General features: G+C 35.8%; 1 protein-coding gene across 3 annotated transcripts in view; it reads right to left on the bottom strand.

The window, feature by feature from the left end:
* The window catches only part of PSPC1 (paraspeckle component 1), a 57497-nt gene that overhangs the window by 22582 nt on the left and 17051 nt on the right, over positions 1-17864 (bottom strand). Inside the window, exons 7-8 of one of the 3 annotated variants that reach the window (XM_054164906.1) lie at positions 6312-6369; positions 2100-2269 (exon numbers count right to left, since the gene is read on the bottom strand). The exons of the other annotated variants lie outside the window; for them this stretch is intronic. Coding sequence (XP_054020881.1) covers positions 2100-2269; positions 6312-6369 — 228 coding nt within the window. The remainder of the gene's footprint in view (positions 1-2099; positions 2270-6311; positions 6370-17864) is intronic. 3 annotated transcript variants of the gene reach the window in all.

The raw sequence follows: 17864 nt of genomic DNA, 5'->3' as shown, positions 1-17864 counted from the left end.
TAAAGATCTACTGCCCCAAAATACCTTAAAAGCTGTGGCATTGTTTAAAAAATTAGCTTTAACGCATGCCAACTTGTTAGCCATGGGTATGAATTTCAACAAATAAATTAGCACATACTCCTGATGACTTTTTATCCAAAATGGAAGAAATTAAGTCTTCTTTCCAAGAAACCCCTCTCTCCAGCTAACAAGAAAACTACAGTAATTAGCTACCTAAGTATGGGGGGAAAGCTATTTTTAAAATGTTATGTTCAAAGATAACCTATGTTTCAAAAGACTGGTGTGGAACAAATATTGCTTCAACTCTCCCCAAAAGACTTCAGAAAAACATCCAATTAAAAAAATTAAAACTGTATTTCTGGTCTTATTGACCACATTCTCAGTTTCCTTCATGAAAATGAACTCTCACAGCATTTCAGTAGACAAACCTAAAAGGATCTAGATCTATTCAGTGTTTTTCCAACAACAGGAAAAATATATTAATGCTATGCCTTTCTGCCTCAAAATAAAAACCTTAGACATCAAAACAAAACTTTTTTTTTTTAAATGAAAACAAACAACATGCAGAAGAAACTGTAAGTTTAAAAATAAAATCTATCTTTAAAAAACATGCATCTTGAAGCATCAGCATATTCCTTACAATTCCATACCTGGAATGACTTTCTGTAGAAAAACAACACTTTGAGATACCGAAACCACAATTTACAGTACCGTGTTCTTCTCCTTACACTTCATTTTCAGTGCTGATATAATCACAAGAGAATGTTCCAGAGGTAACCAGAACACTCTGGTATCCAGAAAACACTTCTCTGAAAACAGTTATTGTGAGAAGCATGGCCCTCTGTCCAGGGATTGGCCGGGATAGGGCTTCTTCACAAGAAGCAGAGGGGGAACATAGCCAGGCCAGCCAGCTGAACCAGCTGTGTGGGAGCTCAGCCACTGGCTGAGTCTAAACCACAACACCCCCCACTTTGTGAGAAATGATACAACTGAGAAAATGAGCTGGCTTCTATAATGTGAAATGAGACCTTTCCTTTAACCGGTGAATATCAGTCTCATTATGCATTTTATGCTCAAAAGATAAAGGATTTTGTCCAAAGTTAGTTACAGAGATTGCTCCAATGCAGACAGATACTGTTGAGAAGGCACATGAAAAAAATTACACTGCTACAAAACATTTCTGTGCTCCAGTAAGACTATAATGGAATCACTGTTTATAGTACATACTCCTTTATAACAATTCCACCACTAGAACATCCCAATTATCTATTTACCCAGTTCTAAAAAAAAATATGTAAAAATCAGATGAAAAATTGTATTGTTGTTTCTCTACATAAGACATTACAGCTAGGAAGTGACAGGCTATGAGAACAGAGCAAAAATGGATAGTGCTTTAACTGCATCCCAATGGCCCATCTGCTCTTGATAAAAAGATTCCAGATGTATACAAGACATTTCCTACCACCTCAGGCACCTGGGCAATATTATTTTTTCCTGCATTAATATGACAGTTATCCCTAAAAGTTATTGGCATACTTATTTTTCTAAGTGGCATCGTTACTGTCATAATCTCATGCTTTAAACAGTGTTAGAAAAGAAATTAAATTACTAAAGTTGCTTAAAAAATTAAGTTTTACACAAAGATATCTTCACACTAGATAGCACCCAACATTTAACTGTCCATCAAATAGCCCAAACAAGCTAAAGCACAGAATTTAGTTTCACAAAAGAAAAAGCAGCTAATGTCTACACTTACTGATGACCTAGTATATCATTCATTTCATAGAAAAAATTTCCTTCTATGGTGAGTTCTTCCTGACAGACATATTTCCAACAAGTGCTGCACATTCCAACCTCAATTTAAAGGTTATTGATCAAAGAACTCATCCCCTTCTTAAAGGCAGCAGAATTACAATATCATCAAATAAAGATAGCCTTTCTCTGTTGCAATTGCATTGCATGAACAAGTTTTATCAATTACTTCTAACAAATTCAAAACATGCAGCATGTTCTTACTCAGTGTGAAAATATCTTTGGCAACAAAAATGGGCCATGAGACATGACAGCTAGTCAAAGTAATTAAATTTGTGATACGTTACCACTGTTCCATTATCTGGCATCATTGGTGTTCCCATATTTGCAGCTCCTTCTGGTCCCATGGCAGGACCAGGACCCATTGCAGGGCCAGGTAAAGTTCCTCTGTTGTTCATATTCATACCCATCATTGGAGGAGGGCCTTGGTTACCAGCAGGGGCTGGGCTAAACGCATCTATGCAAAACAATCTATACTTAGAGCTGTCCTATCTGAATTTTACAAGAATAAACAAGCAATTTACAATATTTAAAAAGCCAGATGTACAAGACTTCCAATATGAGAAAGAAAAAAAATTATGTATTCTTTGAGACTGTACATTTATCTCAATAATCTGCTTTTAAACAGATTTTCATTATTATTTTGCATCATATAAACTGCCTCAGGTATTTGAAAATCCTGAACTTTGCAGCTAAATATAGCTGTACAGTTTCTCTGCATGAACTGAAGTGTTCATACAGCATATATGCCATGAATTAGCAAAAATCTCAAGTTATTTTGCAGTAATTGGCAGCTAAGAGGCAACTATGGCTCTTCATTACATATTAAATATACATTTGCAAGAACTGTCCTACCAGTATTATGCAACTGTATACAGCATTACAGTATGTTAGTCTAAATCTAAAAGCCACACCAAAGATGGTACTCAACTTTACAATAAATGATTTATAATATGGCATAAATAAGTCTTGCATTCAAATAAAATTTCTTAAAGTACCAGAAAACCAGTGGAAGCTTTGCTAGAACTGAGAGTGGTAAAACAGTATACTCCAAACTAGATTCACAGTAAGAGGCAACAGAACAGTTTATAAAGCCTCTTTGGAGAAAACAACTTAGCTCTAATATTGTACTAATAGAGAAAACACTACTCTGATAGTACCCACTAACATATTCAGGTAAAGTGCCTTCACAACATTTTCTCCTGTTGCTGTCAGGAAGAAAAACACCTGGTTACATATAATTTACATCCGCTAGTTTGAAATGTTATCGGCATTAAGACTAGTAGCGGTGCATCGCTCCCCCCCCCCAAGTCTACCCTTTTCATTCAGAAGTGCATATCCAAAATTTTGTAATGGAAGATGACATGCCTTTGGAATCTAGCCTACATTTTAATTCATGACAACATAGAGTCACAAGAAGCTTGGCTTGCTTCTAGTCCAAAATGCTTGTTATTTTGAAAATCAACCTCTCAGCTATCATCGTAACTAACTTACTCAGCAATGAGTATGTAAACGTATGGCATTGTATGCAAGCCCCTTAGCACAGATAAAGTATGGTGACTATCTGCAGGGCCACTAAATTTTATCTCAATTACCTGCCTTGAGAACACATCACAACAGTCAGTGAATCCACTGCATCCAAGATAATGCTGCTAAAATTGCTGACCTGGGCTTGCACATATACATTATGCAAATTGCAAGCTGCCTGTCAAAAACAATCCATGCAACGCAGTAGCATGTGTAAAGTGCTAAGTAAGTTTGTAAGAAGCAATAGAGGAGAAAAAAACATGTGATTCTGAAAAGCAAAATTAATTTAAGCTTAGTAATTAGAAACTCCAGGACCTCCCTATGACGCTAAGCCAAATCAAAGGTATGAGCAAGTCAGATACTTCCTACCTACCCATAAACATGCTCAGTTCAAGCAGCAGGTAGAAGACTCTGCTAGTCTTCAACAGAACTAGTTGAATGTACTCTAAACCTGCTTTTAGTGTCAGGCATCCAGTGATTAAATATGGAAGGAAAACAAGAAGTCTAAATTGCCAATATATGGAGAGATCTTTATTTCCAGAGGCTAAAAGTAGTCTTGCAGGACTATCATAAATGGCAGCACTTAATGCCAGTGCCATCAACTAAGAGCAGTCAATGCGCAATTACCTGTTACTAGCTTGTTTACCAGCCTTGCTAAACTTAGCCAGCTGGCCACACACAAGAAGTGTTTGCTCATCCTTCAACCTCAACCAAGTTGTTCTCTGTATCATATAAACGCACTCACATTGCTTTCAGGGTGATGTATAGCAACTCTGCATCATTAAGCCAGTTTCAGGCAAGAGTCAGTTCTGACTGGAGGACAACTGAAGAGTGTATGACAAGGAAAGACTTCAACCCGGCAAAGTTTCAGCAAGAGGTCTCCCAGGTACTTTTATATGTACTTGAGAAGTCCTCCTAGATCCAAAGCTGACCCTAAGAGCTAACCACCTGACTATCCCTTTTTAGTGGGACTCTGATATCAGCAGTTAATTCACTGGACCTGATTGAGCAGAAGATGGAAAGCAGTCACTGGGAGGGTTCATGCCACAAGGCTGTAAAAGTACTTTCACAGCCTAACTACATGGTTGGCAACAAGCCATCACTGATAATGCTCATCAACATGGAGTTCCAAATAAAGCCTTTTTTTTCCCCCATATTGAGAAGTTTATCTGCTACACTTAGCATTACAGATCCAGTCAACTGCTATGAGGCATACACTGTCAGAAATTGTCTGCCACAGGAAAAAAAAAAGAGTAAAAATGAATGGTTCTGCATAAGTCAGCCCAACGCTAATTAAATCCATCACAGAAGTACCATGTTTCCTACTAACACTATCATGCAAATATTTCCATTGCTGGATGTATTTCAGCTCCCCATTGCGTCACATGCAAGAATGTCCAAATGGCACAGGTAAAGGCCAAATAAAAATAAAGTCAGAACTCCAACAGAAGTATTGAGAAAGGATGCTAAATTAAATGTCTCTTATTTGAAGATGTACCGCAGGAATAAGGTTGGTTTTTTTCCTCTGTTGTACTGGTAGGGTTGTTAGTGCACTATAAAAAAATCTCTGCAGCAAGCTAGTATAAAAGCCAGATACTGTGGCAACAAACACAATCTTTACCTGTTCACTAAGGGTATTTTTCCCCTTTTAAAATAGTAGTTGACTGTTCTGTAACTTTTTAGATCTACACATTTATTTCTAGAAGTGTTTGTAGTAAGTCATGGCACAAAGCTTACAAAACAAGACAATGAAGAACATCCCTGTCAAGCATTAAAAACTGCCAAGAATAGGGCTGTAAGTTGCTATGAATACACAACTAAAATCTGTGTGTAAAAAGGGTCTGTTATGGATCTGAACTAGCACCACATGAGTATTTAACAAATCTCCCACTTAAATACAATTTTCAAGCAGACTGCAGTAATATGCAGAAATACGATTATAAAATCTTAAGTCATGATTTATACTTCAGCTCATTATTTGTAGATAGCCTCACAATGTCTTGCTTTAGAATTTTTTAAAACTTTTGCCTTCATTGAAAGAAAAAGCCTATTTCTATTTTGCAGCTATAAATGTGCCTCAGCAAAGAAATTCAAGGAAATGCTTAATAAGGTATTTTAAAATCCAGACCAAACAGATTCATTAGTCTATAAAAATCACATTATCCAAAAGGTCAAGCAACAATGTTTACCAAGTTTTGTATGTGCTTTCAAATTGTAAATACAGTTATTAATTCTTCTTTACATTATCACTTTAAATTATTTTGAATTATCAAGAAGCTTCCAAGAGATCTGTATTAACAATACAATTTAGTAACATTTAGGATTTTTTTTAAAGAAATAGTCTATGTTTCAGTCTTGTTTAAAAGCAGATATTCCATTTAAGTTGCTAAACTGTTTCAGACTGCATATGAAGAGCAAGCACTAATAATTAAATGTACTTTTCTACACTTTTCAGTAAGTTTTTAGCAGTGATAAAAGTCAACAGACTATTTGCAAAACCAAACTTGCAATACATTAGTAGAACATCGACCATATTGTTAATTTCTCTTTTGTCAGATATGTCAGCAAAAACTTAACAGTTTTAAAACTCAACATCATTTCAGTGTATGCAATTACAATCTAAACTTCTCTGAATAGGTAGTCTCTCCAAAACAATGCCAAATACTTTCTGAACAGAAAATTCCTCTTTTGTATCAAATGATTTCTAGACCACCACCTTCCTCCACCTTTTTGTTTCTCTTAACTTGCATATTGTATTTTTTCTCCCCATAAGTAGTCAAAATAATGCAGATTCACCTTGGGAAAAAAACCCAGCTGTTGGGAAGAAAAATATGTGAAATGTTTTATTTCCTAATACTGTTTATTCCTTTTTAGCAGTCTTTGTCACTAATTAATAGTGCTTGAGTAAGATGTACAGTCCCAAAGAAAAAAAAAAATTACATTACAGAAGCCTTTTTCCTTCAGATCCCTACCTCCCATGTTTATTGCTCCACGAGGACCCATATCACCCATTCTCATTTCCTGTTCTCTCTGAAAGTAAACATAGTTTTCATGGTCAACCTGTCATTCTTAGAACTCAAAGCATTCCCATTTACTCCACGAAAACACAAATTTTCATGTTTCAAAAGTTTCTGTTGTTTGCAAAAACATACAAGGAAGAAAGTTCACTATACTCCCCTTGATTTAATAAAATCAAGTAGAATAATAAGTGCAATATAGCAATGCTCTATATTTTTGCATAATACTTGTTAAATATCCCCATTTTATCAGATGTAGCAATCTAAAATTCACAAATAGTTAAGTGATCAACCGCAAATTAATCCATCTTCACATTTTTCATTAATAAGAGATAATTACACTTTAGCTATAAATAAAGAGGGTCTTATTACGGTATTGTATAAAGGCAGTGGTTCAGTAATACAGTTAATCTGGCTTCAAAAGTAAAAAAAAAAAAGATTGATTGAAAACCCAGCTCTGATGTGTTATGGTTATATAAACTCAATCTGCCAGTTCATTTCTGTGGTGAATATGGTGCTGGCATATTTTTTGATGTAACATGTCACTGAAATGTCACTTCAGATACTGACCAGCCTTTTAAAATCAGTATAAAAGTGTGGCAACATTGCATTTATACTACGAAGACACATAACTTTCCAAATCGATTCAGATTCAATTAATGATTATTCACCCAACAGCAAAACAGTTCTGACATTACTGATCACGAACCACGGCCTCCTACTCAAAAGACAGTCCCCAAGAGTGGCAAGATCATCACTTGGGGAAAAACAAAGTACACCTATCACAGGTAATTCCAAAGAATTTTAGTATAACTGCTTACATCAAAACTATGAAATAGAAAGCAACTCACATTTGAAAATCAAAGATAATTATACAAAAATATATTTTGTCACAATTTTTCTGCAAGAATATTTATGTATATTCCACCCTTGCATGGACACACATGCTGAGAATAAGCATATGCAAAAACTATTACCTGAGAATTACTGTTAATAAAGAGTGTAAGTTCAGATGCATCTTGAAAACAATCCCCATATACTTGGCAACTGAATCAGCATTGCTAAAAAGTAGTCTTTAAACTGGAAAACTAGCAGAATCAAAATACATTCACAGCATTATTGTGGTTTCAAACAGGAGATTTTTGTCTTTACACAATTAAAGCAGCAGACACAGGTATCTATCAGAACAGAATCAACAGTTCTTGAAAAATATGCTGGTATGGGAAATTATCTTAAGACACAAAACAAAATGCTCTCAGGTCTGCACCTTCATTTCTAATAACTTGTATTAAGCCAGAAAATGTACTTAAGATTATACACCATTTTCAGAATAATAAAGCATAGTGAAGAGGTAAAGTAAGGCCTTGTTATTAGAAGATACAGGCAGGTTTAAGGTCTACCTAAGGCCACCGAACACTAGGAAAGACCTCTTCTTCTGGCTCTAGAACCCATGTTAAAACTTCATAATAGAACATGCAACTACTTTGTCAGACCTTTTACCGCAATGTCAACTGACATTTTAACTAAAATCTGCAACCCTGTTAGGGTCAATCATATCCAGAAATTGATACCAATGAGTTAGTCACAAAATGAGCCTACAGCCTTACCAGCCTATTTTATATCTCAGCCTTGATACAAAGCAGCAAAAGTGGTGTCATCATCCCTAATGTTAACCCCTAGCCCAACAAGGTAGAAAAACACCATAACCACCAATTACATTAACCAGTCTCCATGCACACATGCATGCATATGTACATGTGTGAAAACAGGACATATCAACCAGCTGCAAGATACTCTTTAGTTACAAGGGAAAGCACTGGATTTTTAATTACTGCACCTAACTAACTTCATGTACCCTTCTCAGGTTCAACTGCAAGCTGGTGGGAGGTTTTTTAAATATGATATGCACAGGGCCGAGTACAACAGTAGCTAGGTAAGGATACAGCTATAAAGCTGTACTAGTTACTAGAACTTAACTGATTTTTTTTTTTTGTAAAGGACTGAAGCATTCTGCAAACTAACTTTTTTCCCAAGCACACTACAGTTCCTCCTAGCAAGAAGCTGCTTTTTTCCTCAGCTTGAAATGCTGCCACTCTTCAGTTAAATACAACAAAAGAGAGGGGCAGAACCTGGAATGTTTTTTTTCCACTCTATTCTTCCCTTTGTAACAAAAATAATGAAGCAATTGTTTGCCATTCTGTAGCTCTAACTGCAACGTTGCATTATTACCACATAAAAAACATTTCAGCTGTAGGTTCAAGATCCATAAATATACCTTATTATCTCTGCTGCCATTAATTTTATCAATGTGCCTAAAATAATATTGCATGTTCACAACTGGTCATGTTCCTGTGAATTTTCAATACAGGGAAATTCTTCTGTACCATTAATAAGGAATAAACACATTTAAGATGTATCTCCTGTCAAAGAAAATACTCCCATTTCAAGCATTAACTGACAACATATATCATTAATGTACTTGAGTATTTGCATTAATTATTTAAAAATCTACTTGGATAATTAGTGAAAACTTGCATTTGCAGGAGTCCAGATAAAAATCCCACACAAATCACATCCAGCCTGCTATACACTGTGTGAGCATAAACAAGTTACCCCACTTAAGATAGGTCAACTATTCCATGAGTTTTGTCCAAAATGCAACAGACAAAGGAATACCAACGCACAGCAATGACACAGTTGCCCAAGAAGCGTTGTCTGACATTCCAGCCCACCTGAGGGCTTGTTCTTGGACACTCAGGCACTTTGCTGAACATGACAATTATAGCATGATCTTCTCAGAGCCTCTTCTCCTCACTATGTGATTGCCCATTCTTCTGTGGGGTAGCAATTTGCTTCAGTCCCTCCCCGAAGCCACCCATAACTACCCATAAAATAGAGTTAACTGAGCAGCAAGGGAGGGCTTAACTTTTACTAAAGAAATATGTGAGGAGATGACCAAGAACCTCTGAAGTCACCAGGTACCCGAGAAAGCAATTTAAACTGCAAAAGAGCAAGAAATATGATTGAGGTGCAATTACAGGGAGGAAAGCAAGCTGTTAGACAAAGAATGGTAATAAAGTGTATTTTAACCTTTGGGATGGTAAACAAAAACAGCAACAAAACCACAAAAAAAAAGGGAAGCAAACAAGGGATAACATCCTACTGTAAAAGCAGAGAAGTTCACACAACTTGAAAAACTCTCCAAATTACTTCTGTTGAAGGATTCCTGTAGAATACTTCAGGGCTCACTAGTGAAAACAACCCTCAACACATCCAATTCATCTGAGAAAATCTGCTTTAAAAAAACCCTGCTATGATGGCAACTAGAGCACTGCACTTACTGATATGTTTCTAAATGCCTGTATCTAAAATAATTTTCTCACAATTACAACTCATTTTAATGTCAGCTGTAAAAAGCAGATCTACACAAAAAGGAATGCATTGGTTTTTAAATTACACATATACATTTCATACAGTATGGACTTTCCCATTTTTACAGGTATCACAAAAATTCTTGAGGGTCAGAGGTGTATCACATGCAGTGTTCTTACACCTCAGTCATAACTGATAGTAGTAGTCTAAGTATGCAGAGAATTGCCAAGGTGGTTCTTCTAGGTTTTTAAAAATGCATTAGGTTATTTTTAAATTTACTCTATGAAATGAACTGTTTTGAAAATACACCTCAGAACTGACACATGCAATGCAATTCCCCCTTCACACTGAGAGCCCAAATGTAGGGAGTCGTAAGCCTCGGGGGTTTTTAACTGGCAAACCAGTATTTCCTTTATTTTCTCCCCCAGAAACAGACCTTGCAATTGCAGCAATCCCCCCCTGAAAATGAAAAACCTTATCTCCAAATGATATACTGATTATAATATTTACAGTAACAAAACTGTCAGAAAGATGTAATAATAAATTACCATTAACACTGTAATATTCTCATCAATATGGCACCAAATATCAAGAAATGTTAACACGACAGATCATAAAGTTTTCTTCAATTCTTTGTGGCCAGTAGATGCACTTCCCAATCAACACAGGATTATTCACTCACCTTTCAGCTAAGGAAGGGTGACCAGAATAATGCTAAGACACAACAAAAAATTCCTTATTAAAAAAAAGGAACACCCACCCCATTAACTGAAGATGCGCACATTGAAATCAGTAACTTAGTTAGCACTTTATCTAGGTTGCAATCTTACATAAACAATCCAGGTTGTGTGTATGTAGATCAAAATATAATTCACAGTGCTGTTAATTCCCACTTGTTTTCATTAATATAGAAACCAGATTCTGTCCTCTGGCAGACTATCAAAGTAGGAATGACATTTCGGTACCTTCTACTACAATTCATTGCTCCTTTCTAGAATGCTTTATTCCATTATGTTCTTTCTAGAAAACAACCCAAAATTATTTCCAAAGGCCTCTCCAGGGGACATAAGACCCTTAAACCTTACACAAAACTGTAATTTACTGGAAAATGTCTGCATCTTAAAAAGATAAATAATAGAAGCAGTTGAAGTTGCTTAGTAGCAAAACCAGAATTTGGGGGATAGTTTTGATTGCACATGATTTGTCTTTTCTTAAGCAAGGAGTGAAAGTAATAAAAGCCACCTCTTCTGCTGACCTCTTGTCACAGTTCTTTCTTTAACTTACCCATCAGTTAGGATTCCTATGTAAGATCCAAAAGTTAAAATATCCCCAGGATAGTATCACATGCAGTAATAGTAAAGAATTTTAAATGAAAAATACTGATCTTTTAAAATCCAAGATTTCTGTGTGTTACTGAGCACTGCAATCTAAATCCAGAGCTAATTCCTCCTCTGAGCTCAGTGTTATAGTAGATTATTCCAGAGATCTCTTCCAGCCTCAACTATTCGAGAATGCTATGAACTGAATGTTAGCTCCCACCCAAAGGAGTTTGAGAAGTGAGGAGGGAAAAAGTAAGCTCCCACACAAAGAAAATAGATAATTTAGATGAAGTCAATGTAGCTATAAAAGACATACACATTCTAGAAAAGAAATAGTTTAGGAAACTACACAGTCCCATTTTAAAAAGGAAGTTTAATGAAAAGAATTTTCATTAGGTTTAATAGCTGTCAACAGGACTAGGTCTTTGAGAAGAACTCCAGACCAAATAGCTAAAGCAAATTTCCTCCTTGGTGAATCGAGTCATGAACAGAGGTGGAGATAACTCACCAAGATGCACCATTAAAAAGCTCTAAACATGAAAGATCTATCACATCTCTGCATGTAATATACATAGATCTACGTATTCCAGTAAAAGCTCCAAGTTGGAAAAAAAAAAAGTAACAGAATCATAGAATAGTAGAGGTTGGAAGGGACCTCCAGTGAGTCTAACCACCCTGCCAAAAGAGGATCATCAAGTGCAGGTCACACAGGAATGCATCCAGACAGGTCTCAGAAGTCTCCAGAGGAGACTGCACCTCTCTGGGCAGCCTGCTCCAGTGCTCTGTCACCCTTACAGGAAAGAAGTTTTTCCTCACATTGAGGTGGAATATCCTGTGTTCCAGTTAGTGTCCACTGCCCCTTGTCCTCTCACAGGACACCACTGAAAAGTCACCAGCATCTTCTTGACACTCACCCTTCAGATATTTATGAACACTAATAAGATCTCTGAGTCAGCTCCAGGTCTCTCAGCCTTTCCTTGTAAGACAGATGTTACAGTCCCTTAATCAACCATGTAGTCCTCCATATATACTCCCTAGTATATCTCTGTCCCTCTTGAACAGGGAAGGCCCAGAACAAGACAATACTCCAGATGTGGTCCCACCAGGGCAGAATAAATGGGAAGGAGACCCTCCCTTGTCCTGCTGGCCATACTCGGTGCACCTCAGGATATCATGGGCCCTCATGGCTATAAGAGCACATGGCTGTCCCATGGGTAACTTACTGTCTTCAAGGTCCTTATCTATGGAGCTGCTTTCCAGCAGATCACCCCCTAATCTGTAGTATTATTCTCAAGAAACTGCTGCAAGTCATCTTTTTTCTTAAGACTAGTTTCAACATAACTAGTAGTGTTTTAAGTTCCCCCTCAAAAAATTAATATACTTGCTGTTCTTGCATTTTGGCCATGAAAAACTAACTCATACTTTCCAAACAGGACTGCTGTTTACAAGACAGCAGTCTACACATTTTTCTTTCCATTTGAATACAGAACCACCATTATATTATCAACCAGATTTTGGTTACATTTCAGGTGTCCTTTTATTTGATTTTTTTTCCCCCCTAAATAAAAAATGCTTAGTTAATTCAACCTCTGGAAAACCAAACCCATAATATCCTGTAGAAGAGTATATACTTACACACCCAGAAAGTGGATTAAAAATAAACCCAACTATTTTCTTGTTATAAAATACAGACAAAAACATCACCATGAAAGAAATTAAATTTTTCACAACACAAACATTTCTGCTATTCATCAATCTCAACAGGGTACACTGGGCTTTTTCCAGCCCTGAAATATGTTCCAGCTACTACATTAAAATTAGCAAGGGGAAAAATAAAACCTTGTAGAAACACAGAGGTGGTGCAAGAAGTCGAGTTAAAGAGTTGGTGGTTGCACTTTCAAGAGAAAGCCAAATGAAAATGTCTAATACATTAAGGTGAAAAACCTCTCTGCACTAAAGAGTTGCTCAGTAAACTGTTAAGTTTTGAAATAATTTTGGATAGTATTTTAAGTTTGAGGTAGAAAGCAAAGTAGATGAGGAACACAGTCCAAAATACTTGTAACTGCTACACAATGGAGATGTTTCCTCAATACTGTCATGAGAAACAAAGTAATCACTGCTCTGGACTATAGGCATAAGGCTAATGAACTACAAAACACAACTGAAATTCAAAATTATGTGAAAAATGTTAGTAATAATTACTAGCTTTCACCTCCAAAGAAATTAACAAAACAACATTTACTGCCTGAACCAGAAAAGGTAGGAACATAAACATTCAGGAACAGACATTTTATCAGACTGATTTAGATGCAGGAATATTTGCCTACCTGTAATACTGAGAACTGACCATTACCACAACAGATGTTTTCTACACGCCTACAGAGATTTTTCTGAATGTCTTCATCTAGTGACCCTAGACATCACATCTGAGAAGTGCCAATAACTTGAATTAAAACATGAATAATGACTTTTATTTTTAAACCTTATGTCCTATTTAAAGACTTATCACGTGCTCCTGCGGTTTTGTTTTACACAGACCTCATGCTTTCAGAATGTTATTAGATGGCAAAACCAAACAAATTACAACCTAAACAGTTAATAAAAATAGTCTAAAAGAAGTGAAGATTTACTGCAGATTTACTCTGTTGACTATGGAACTTTGCTCTACATTGAGGCATATGTCTTTTCTGCTTCAGTATTTTGACTTGTAGTTACTTCCTGCTTCTCTGAATTTTAATACTGCATTAAAAACATAGCATTAATATAAAACTATTTCCCTGACCTCTCTTACTTCTTTTTGCTACAAAACACTGTATATACATCTGTGGAATAAGACTGACTAAAAAGGCTTATCGCTGTTATTCCATGACCAGAAGGCAAAATGTGGCCCCAAACAAACTGCATATAAACTGCAGATAGGAATAAAGTACAAGTGTTTTTCACCCCATGTCTCTATCCAATGGTATGTATGTCATCTGTTCAGGTAATGGGACACCCTACCAGGTATGCCCCTTCACTGTCTACAGCTAACCACTCTCTAAGGGCATAGCTGCAAAGACTTTTTCCCCCCCCCTCTCTCCTTGAAATGCCATGGCTCTTGATCATTTGAGAGCTAAACAAGAATACATGCATTTTGTCAGCAATTCCCTTTCATCTTCTGCTTCTCAAATACATTAAGCTAAAATTCAGAATTAAGGTAATTTTTCAGAAGACAAAGGAGCATAGAGAATGTAAATACATTAATGGATCTAAAAATCCTTTAAGAGAAAAAAAAAGTATGTTAACTCTCTTAATAGAAATTGTCTCATTACAACTTTCTATCAATGAATTTGGTTCCATCATAGTTAAGAGACACTTTGGATCCATACATTCGATATATAAAGCCACTTCTCACATTTCTAGTAGCTTCATTTTTTGAGTGGCAGTAATGAAATTAAAAGCTAACACTACATACAGTTCAACATCTGAACACAATGCAAATACTTTTTAATTTGCTATTAAAGGCACTTACCTTACCTGCAAAACTACTTTTTGAAAGCAGTATCTGCCACATCACCAAGTTCACAACTGATACATGTAATACAATTACATTAACAATATATTCACATCTTCAAAGGCATATTAGAGAATTTTATGCTGGAGCTTAAAATTGTTCTGGTTTTATATTAGCTAAAGAACGTCAAGAGAATAGGTTAAATATCAAAACAGACATTTACAGGAGCATGGAGAATTCCCTTCTTTCACAGAAGTTGCAAAGGATTCAAGACGAATTCCACAATTCACATTGACAGGTGTGGAGATAAAGGGCTGTTTAACTGGTAAAATAGTCTGGTCTAACTGTACCATCATGCGAAAATACACTAAAACACATAACGAAAATTGAGTGTTATAAAACAATGCACTTTAGATTGCAGAGATGTTAAGTTTTCCTTGCACAGGAAACAAATGTAGGGTAAATATTAAAAGAGAGTGAACACTGACTGATTGAAAACATGTTCCCCAAGTGCAAGACAAAGGATGGCGATGAAATAGAAGTCATCAGTGTTCACTTAGAAGAATATCCTTGGCCATGAAGTGTTACGTAAAATCTAGCTAATTCTCAATTGGAACATCAAACATAACAATATAAAATCAACACTTTACAAGCAGCCACAGTACACTAAACATAACTCTCTGCCAGACAAGTGCATTAGCTTTTTCTCACCAAGTAGGTATTACAAAGGCTAACTAAACTGTAACCAAACCTCTAATTCTAATTACTACTCCATAACTGCACTGAGTTACTAAGCAATTAGAATAAGCAAGTATTTGCAAAAAGAATCTGAAAGCCAGTTTTTCACTGCTACAAACATATCCTGCAGGAGAAACTTCTGAAAAAACAAGAGCAGTGTTTTATGCATATTATGAATGCTGTTCAGAGCAATCCAATGTCTAAAATTTCCCCAACAAAGTTCTGGCCTGTCCACACATACAGTTTTTGAACATATAAAACAGGCACAAAGCATCAGCAAAACTTCCTGGCATGAATCTCAACTCCCATCATTTTCCAGCTAGTACTTTTATACAATCTGGATGCCATTTATTGTGAAACAGGAGCAAGATAGGCAGACTTAAATGAATCAAGATGTCTAGCAGTGTACTGACTAAGGAAAAGAACACATGACATTACAGGCAATTCAAGTATTTTGATATGAAGTTTAACAAACTGGTCATCTGAACATATCCATATGGATTAAGAAAATTTGCTTTCAATTTATATCCCCTGACCCAAGTCTGCACCCTCTTAAGATGTAGTGTCTGCTTTCATCAAAAGATAATCTAACAAAACACTACTTTTTTTTTTTCAAACGTACTATTGATCTAAAGGTCAGAATTGTGTTAGGTACACAACAAGCATCACAATGATTACAGACAAAAAAGAAGAGTTGGTTCTCTAGGTAAGAACATGCAAGTTCCTCTCTAGAGAAATTCATGTTTAACAGACAGGACAGGTGAGAATGAACAAAGACTTCTTAAGTAAATAATTTTTTAAGTATTATAAAAACACTACATATGTGAGAGAAACAAAGCCTGAAGAGCCAGATTTACAATAACTTCATCAGATCTTTCATATTAATATAGTTACAAGAGAAACTTACCAGCTAACCTAGCCACAAGACTCCACCAGTAATACCAGCAAAAGCAGTGTGTTTTATGTCATGCAGAAAAAACAATGCAAACGCTCCATCATACACAATGATAAGTCTAAATTAGTGGCTCATTAGCCAAGGCAGGATATTGTAATGGGGACACACATTTCAGTAGAGCCAGGTAGTGACAGGGCACAGGATAATGGTTTTAAACAATTGCCAAGAAGGTAGATTCTGACTAGACAAAAACTTTTAGGAAAAGATTGGCAAAATAATGGAAGAGGGTGCCCAGAGGTGATAGGTGCCCTGTCCCTAGAAACATTCAAGGTCTAATTGGAGAAGGCTCTGAGCAACCTGTTCTGGTTGAAGATGTTCCTGCTCACTGAAGGGGAGCTAGACTAGATGACCTTTAAAGGTCCCTTCCAACCCAAACCATTCTGTGCTTCTGAGATGTCCAGAAAAAAACATCTTTAACCTGTAATCATATTAATTAAAATGTTAATTTCCATTAATCATGATATCAAACTCTCCATCCACCTGTACAGTTAAAACAGCTCTACAGCAACTCTTCTTGACTTTTTTCTCCAAACCACACTACTTATTAAAAATGCTAATTCATCTAAAAATAACACCTCATTTCTGGAAAATTAAAATAGAAACCTCAGAAAGGCATGATGGAAGACAGAAACATCTTTTAAATTCTATATTCCTCATGGAAGATTTAGTGATCTAAAGCATTAACTCTGATAATGAGACAAACCTAGATGATGCCTACACAACAGAAAGGAGGCTTGTGAAATATTTGTAAGAAAAACCCTAAATATTTTACTTTAAAAATAGAATTTAGCCTGGTATCAAAAGACAGGCAATCTCATCAAGACAAATTAATTTCTATGTCTCCATTTATTGCATTGCAACTATTTAAATTTTGCACTTCATGAGAGCTACTAAAGCAAAACATTAGAAGCTAAGCAAAAGCTCACTGCTCACACCAGAAAACAAAACAAAACCCAAACACACTCAGAAGGCATCTGGAATATTCATATTCATTAAATATGCCTTCCTCAAGAGAGAAACCAGGCCTAAAATAAGTTTTCCTCTCATGAGGCAACAGATTCATTAACAGGTTTCTTCAGTTTCAAAACTGAAGTTCTGCAGAAGTATCATTTATTACTTCTTGGGTGTTTTATCCTTTCTTTAAACAGAGACCCTCTGAAATAAAGACAAACTTATCTAAACAGAAGAACTTATTTTGGCTGCAAGTCTTAAGACTACCAATTAAGATCAAGACTTAAGATAGGTGGGTGAGTCCAAAATAGGTACCAAGCAGAAAAAACGAAAGACAGTTTCTTCTTAGTCTGGGTAAATACATGTACAAACTCCAAGTCAAGCTTAATTCCAGAAGCTGAGGAAGAAAAAAAACAATTAAAATTAAGGCAAAAATATTAGCTTCTTAAAAATATGCAGGGAATTTATCAAACACATTAACAGATGCTTTTTCTAAATTATTTTTAAAAGCTTCATTCTTATATGCCAGAAGATGAAAAACCAAAAAATTCATATTTGAGGAAGTGTCTTTTTTTAAATTGTAACACAGTAACAATTTTCAGAAATTATACTAAAAAATTATAGACTTAAATCTGCTCTTTAATGGATTATTTCTTTCATTCTTATCTACAAAGCAATAG

This window comes from Dryobates pubescens, chromosome 10 (genome assembly GCF_014839835.1).
Source record: "Dryobates pubescens isolate bDryPub1 chromosome 10, bDryPub1.pri, whole genome shotgun sequence".
NCBI lineage: Eukaryota > Metazoa > Chordata > Aves > Piciformes > Picidae > Dryobates > Dryobates pubescens.
Note: the sequence above shows the minus strand (reverse complement) of the source record. Positions and strands in the feature narration are given on the sequence as shown.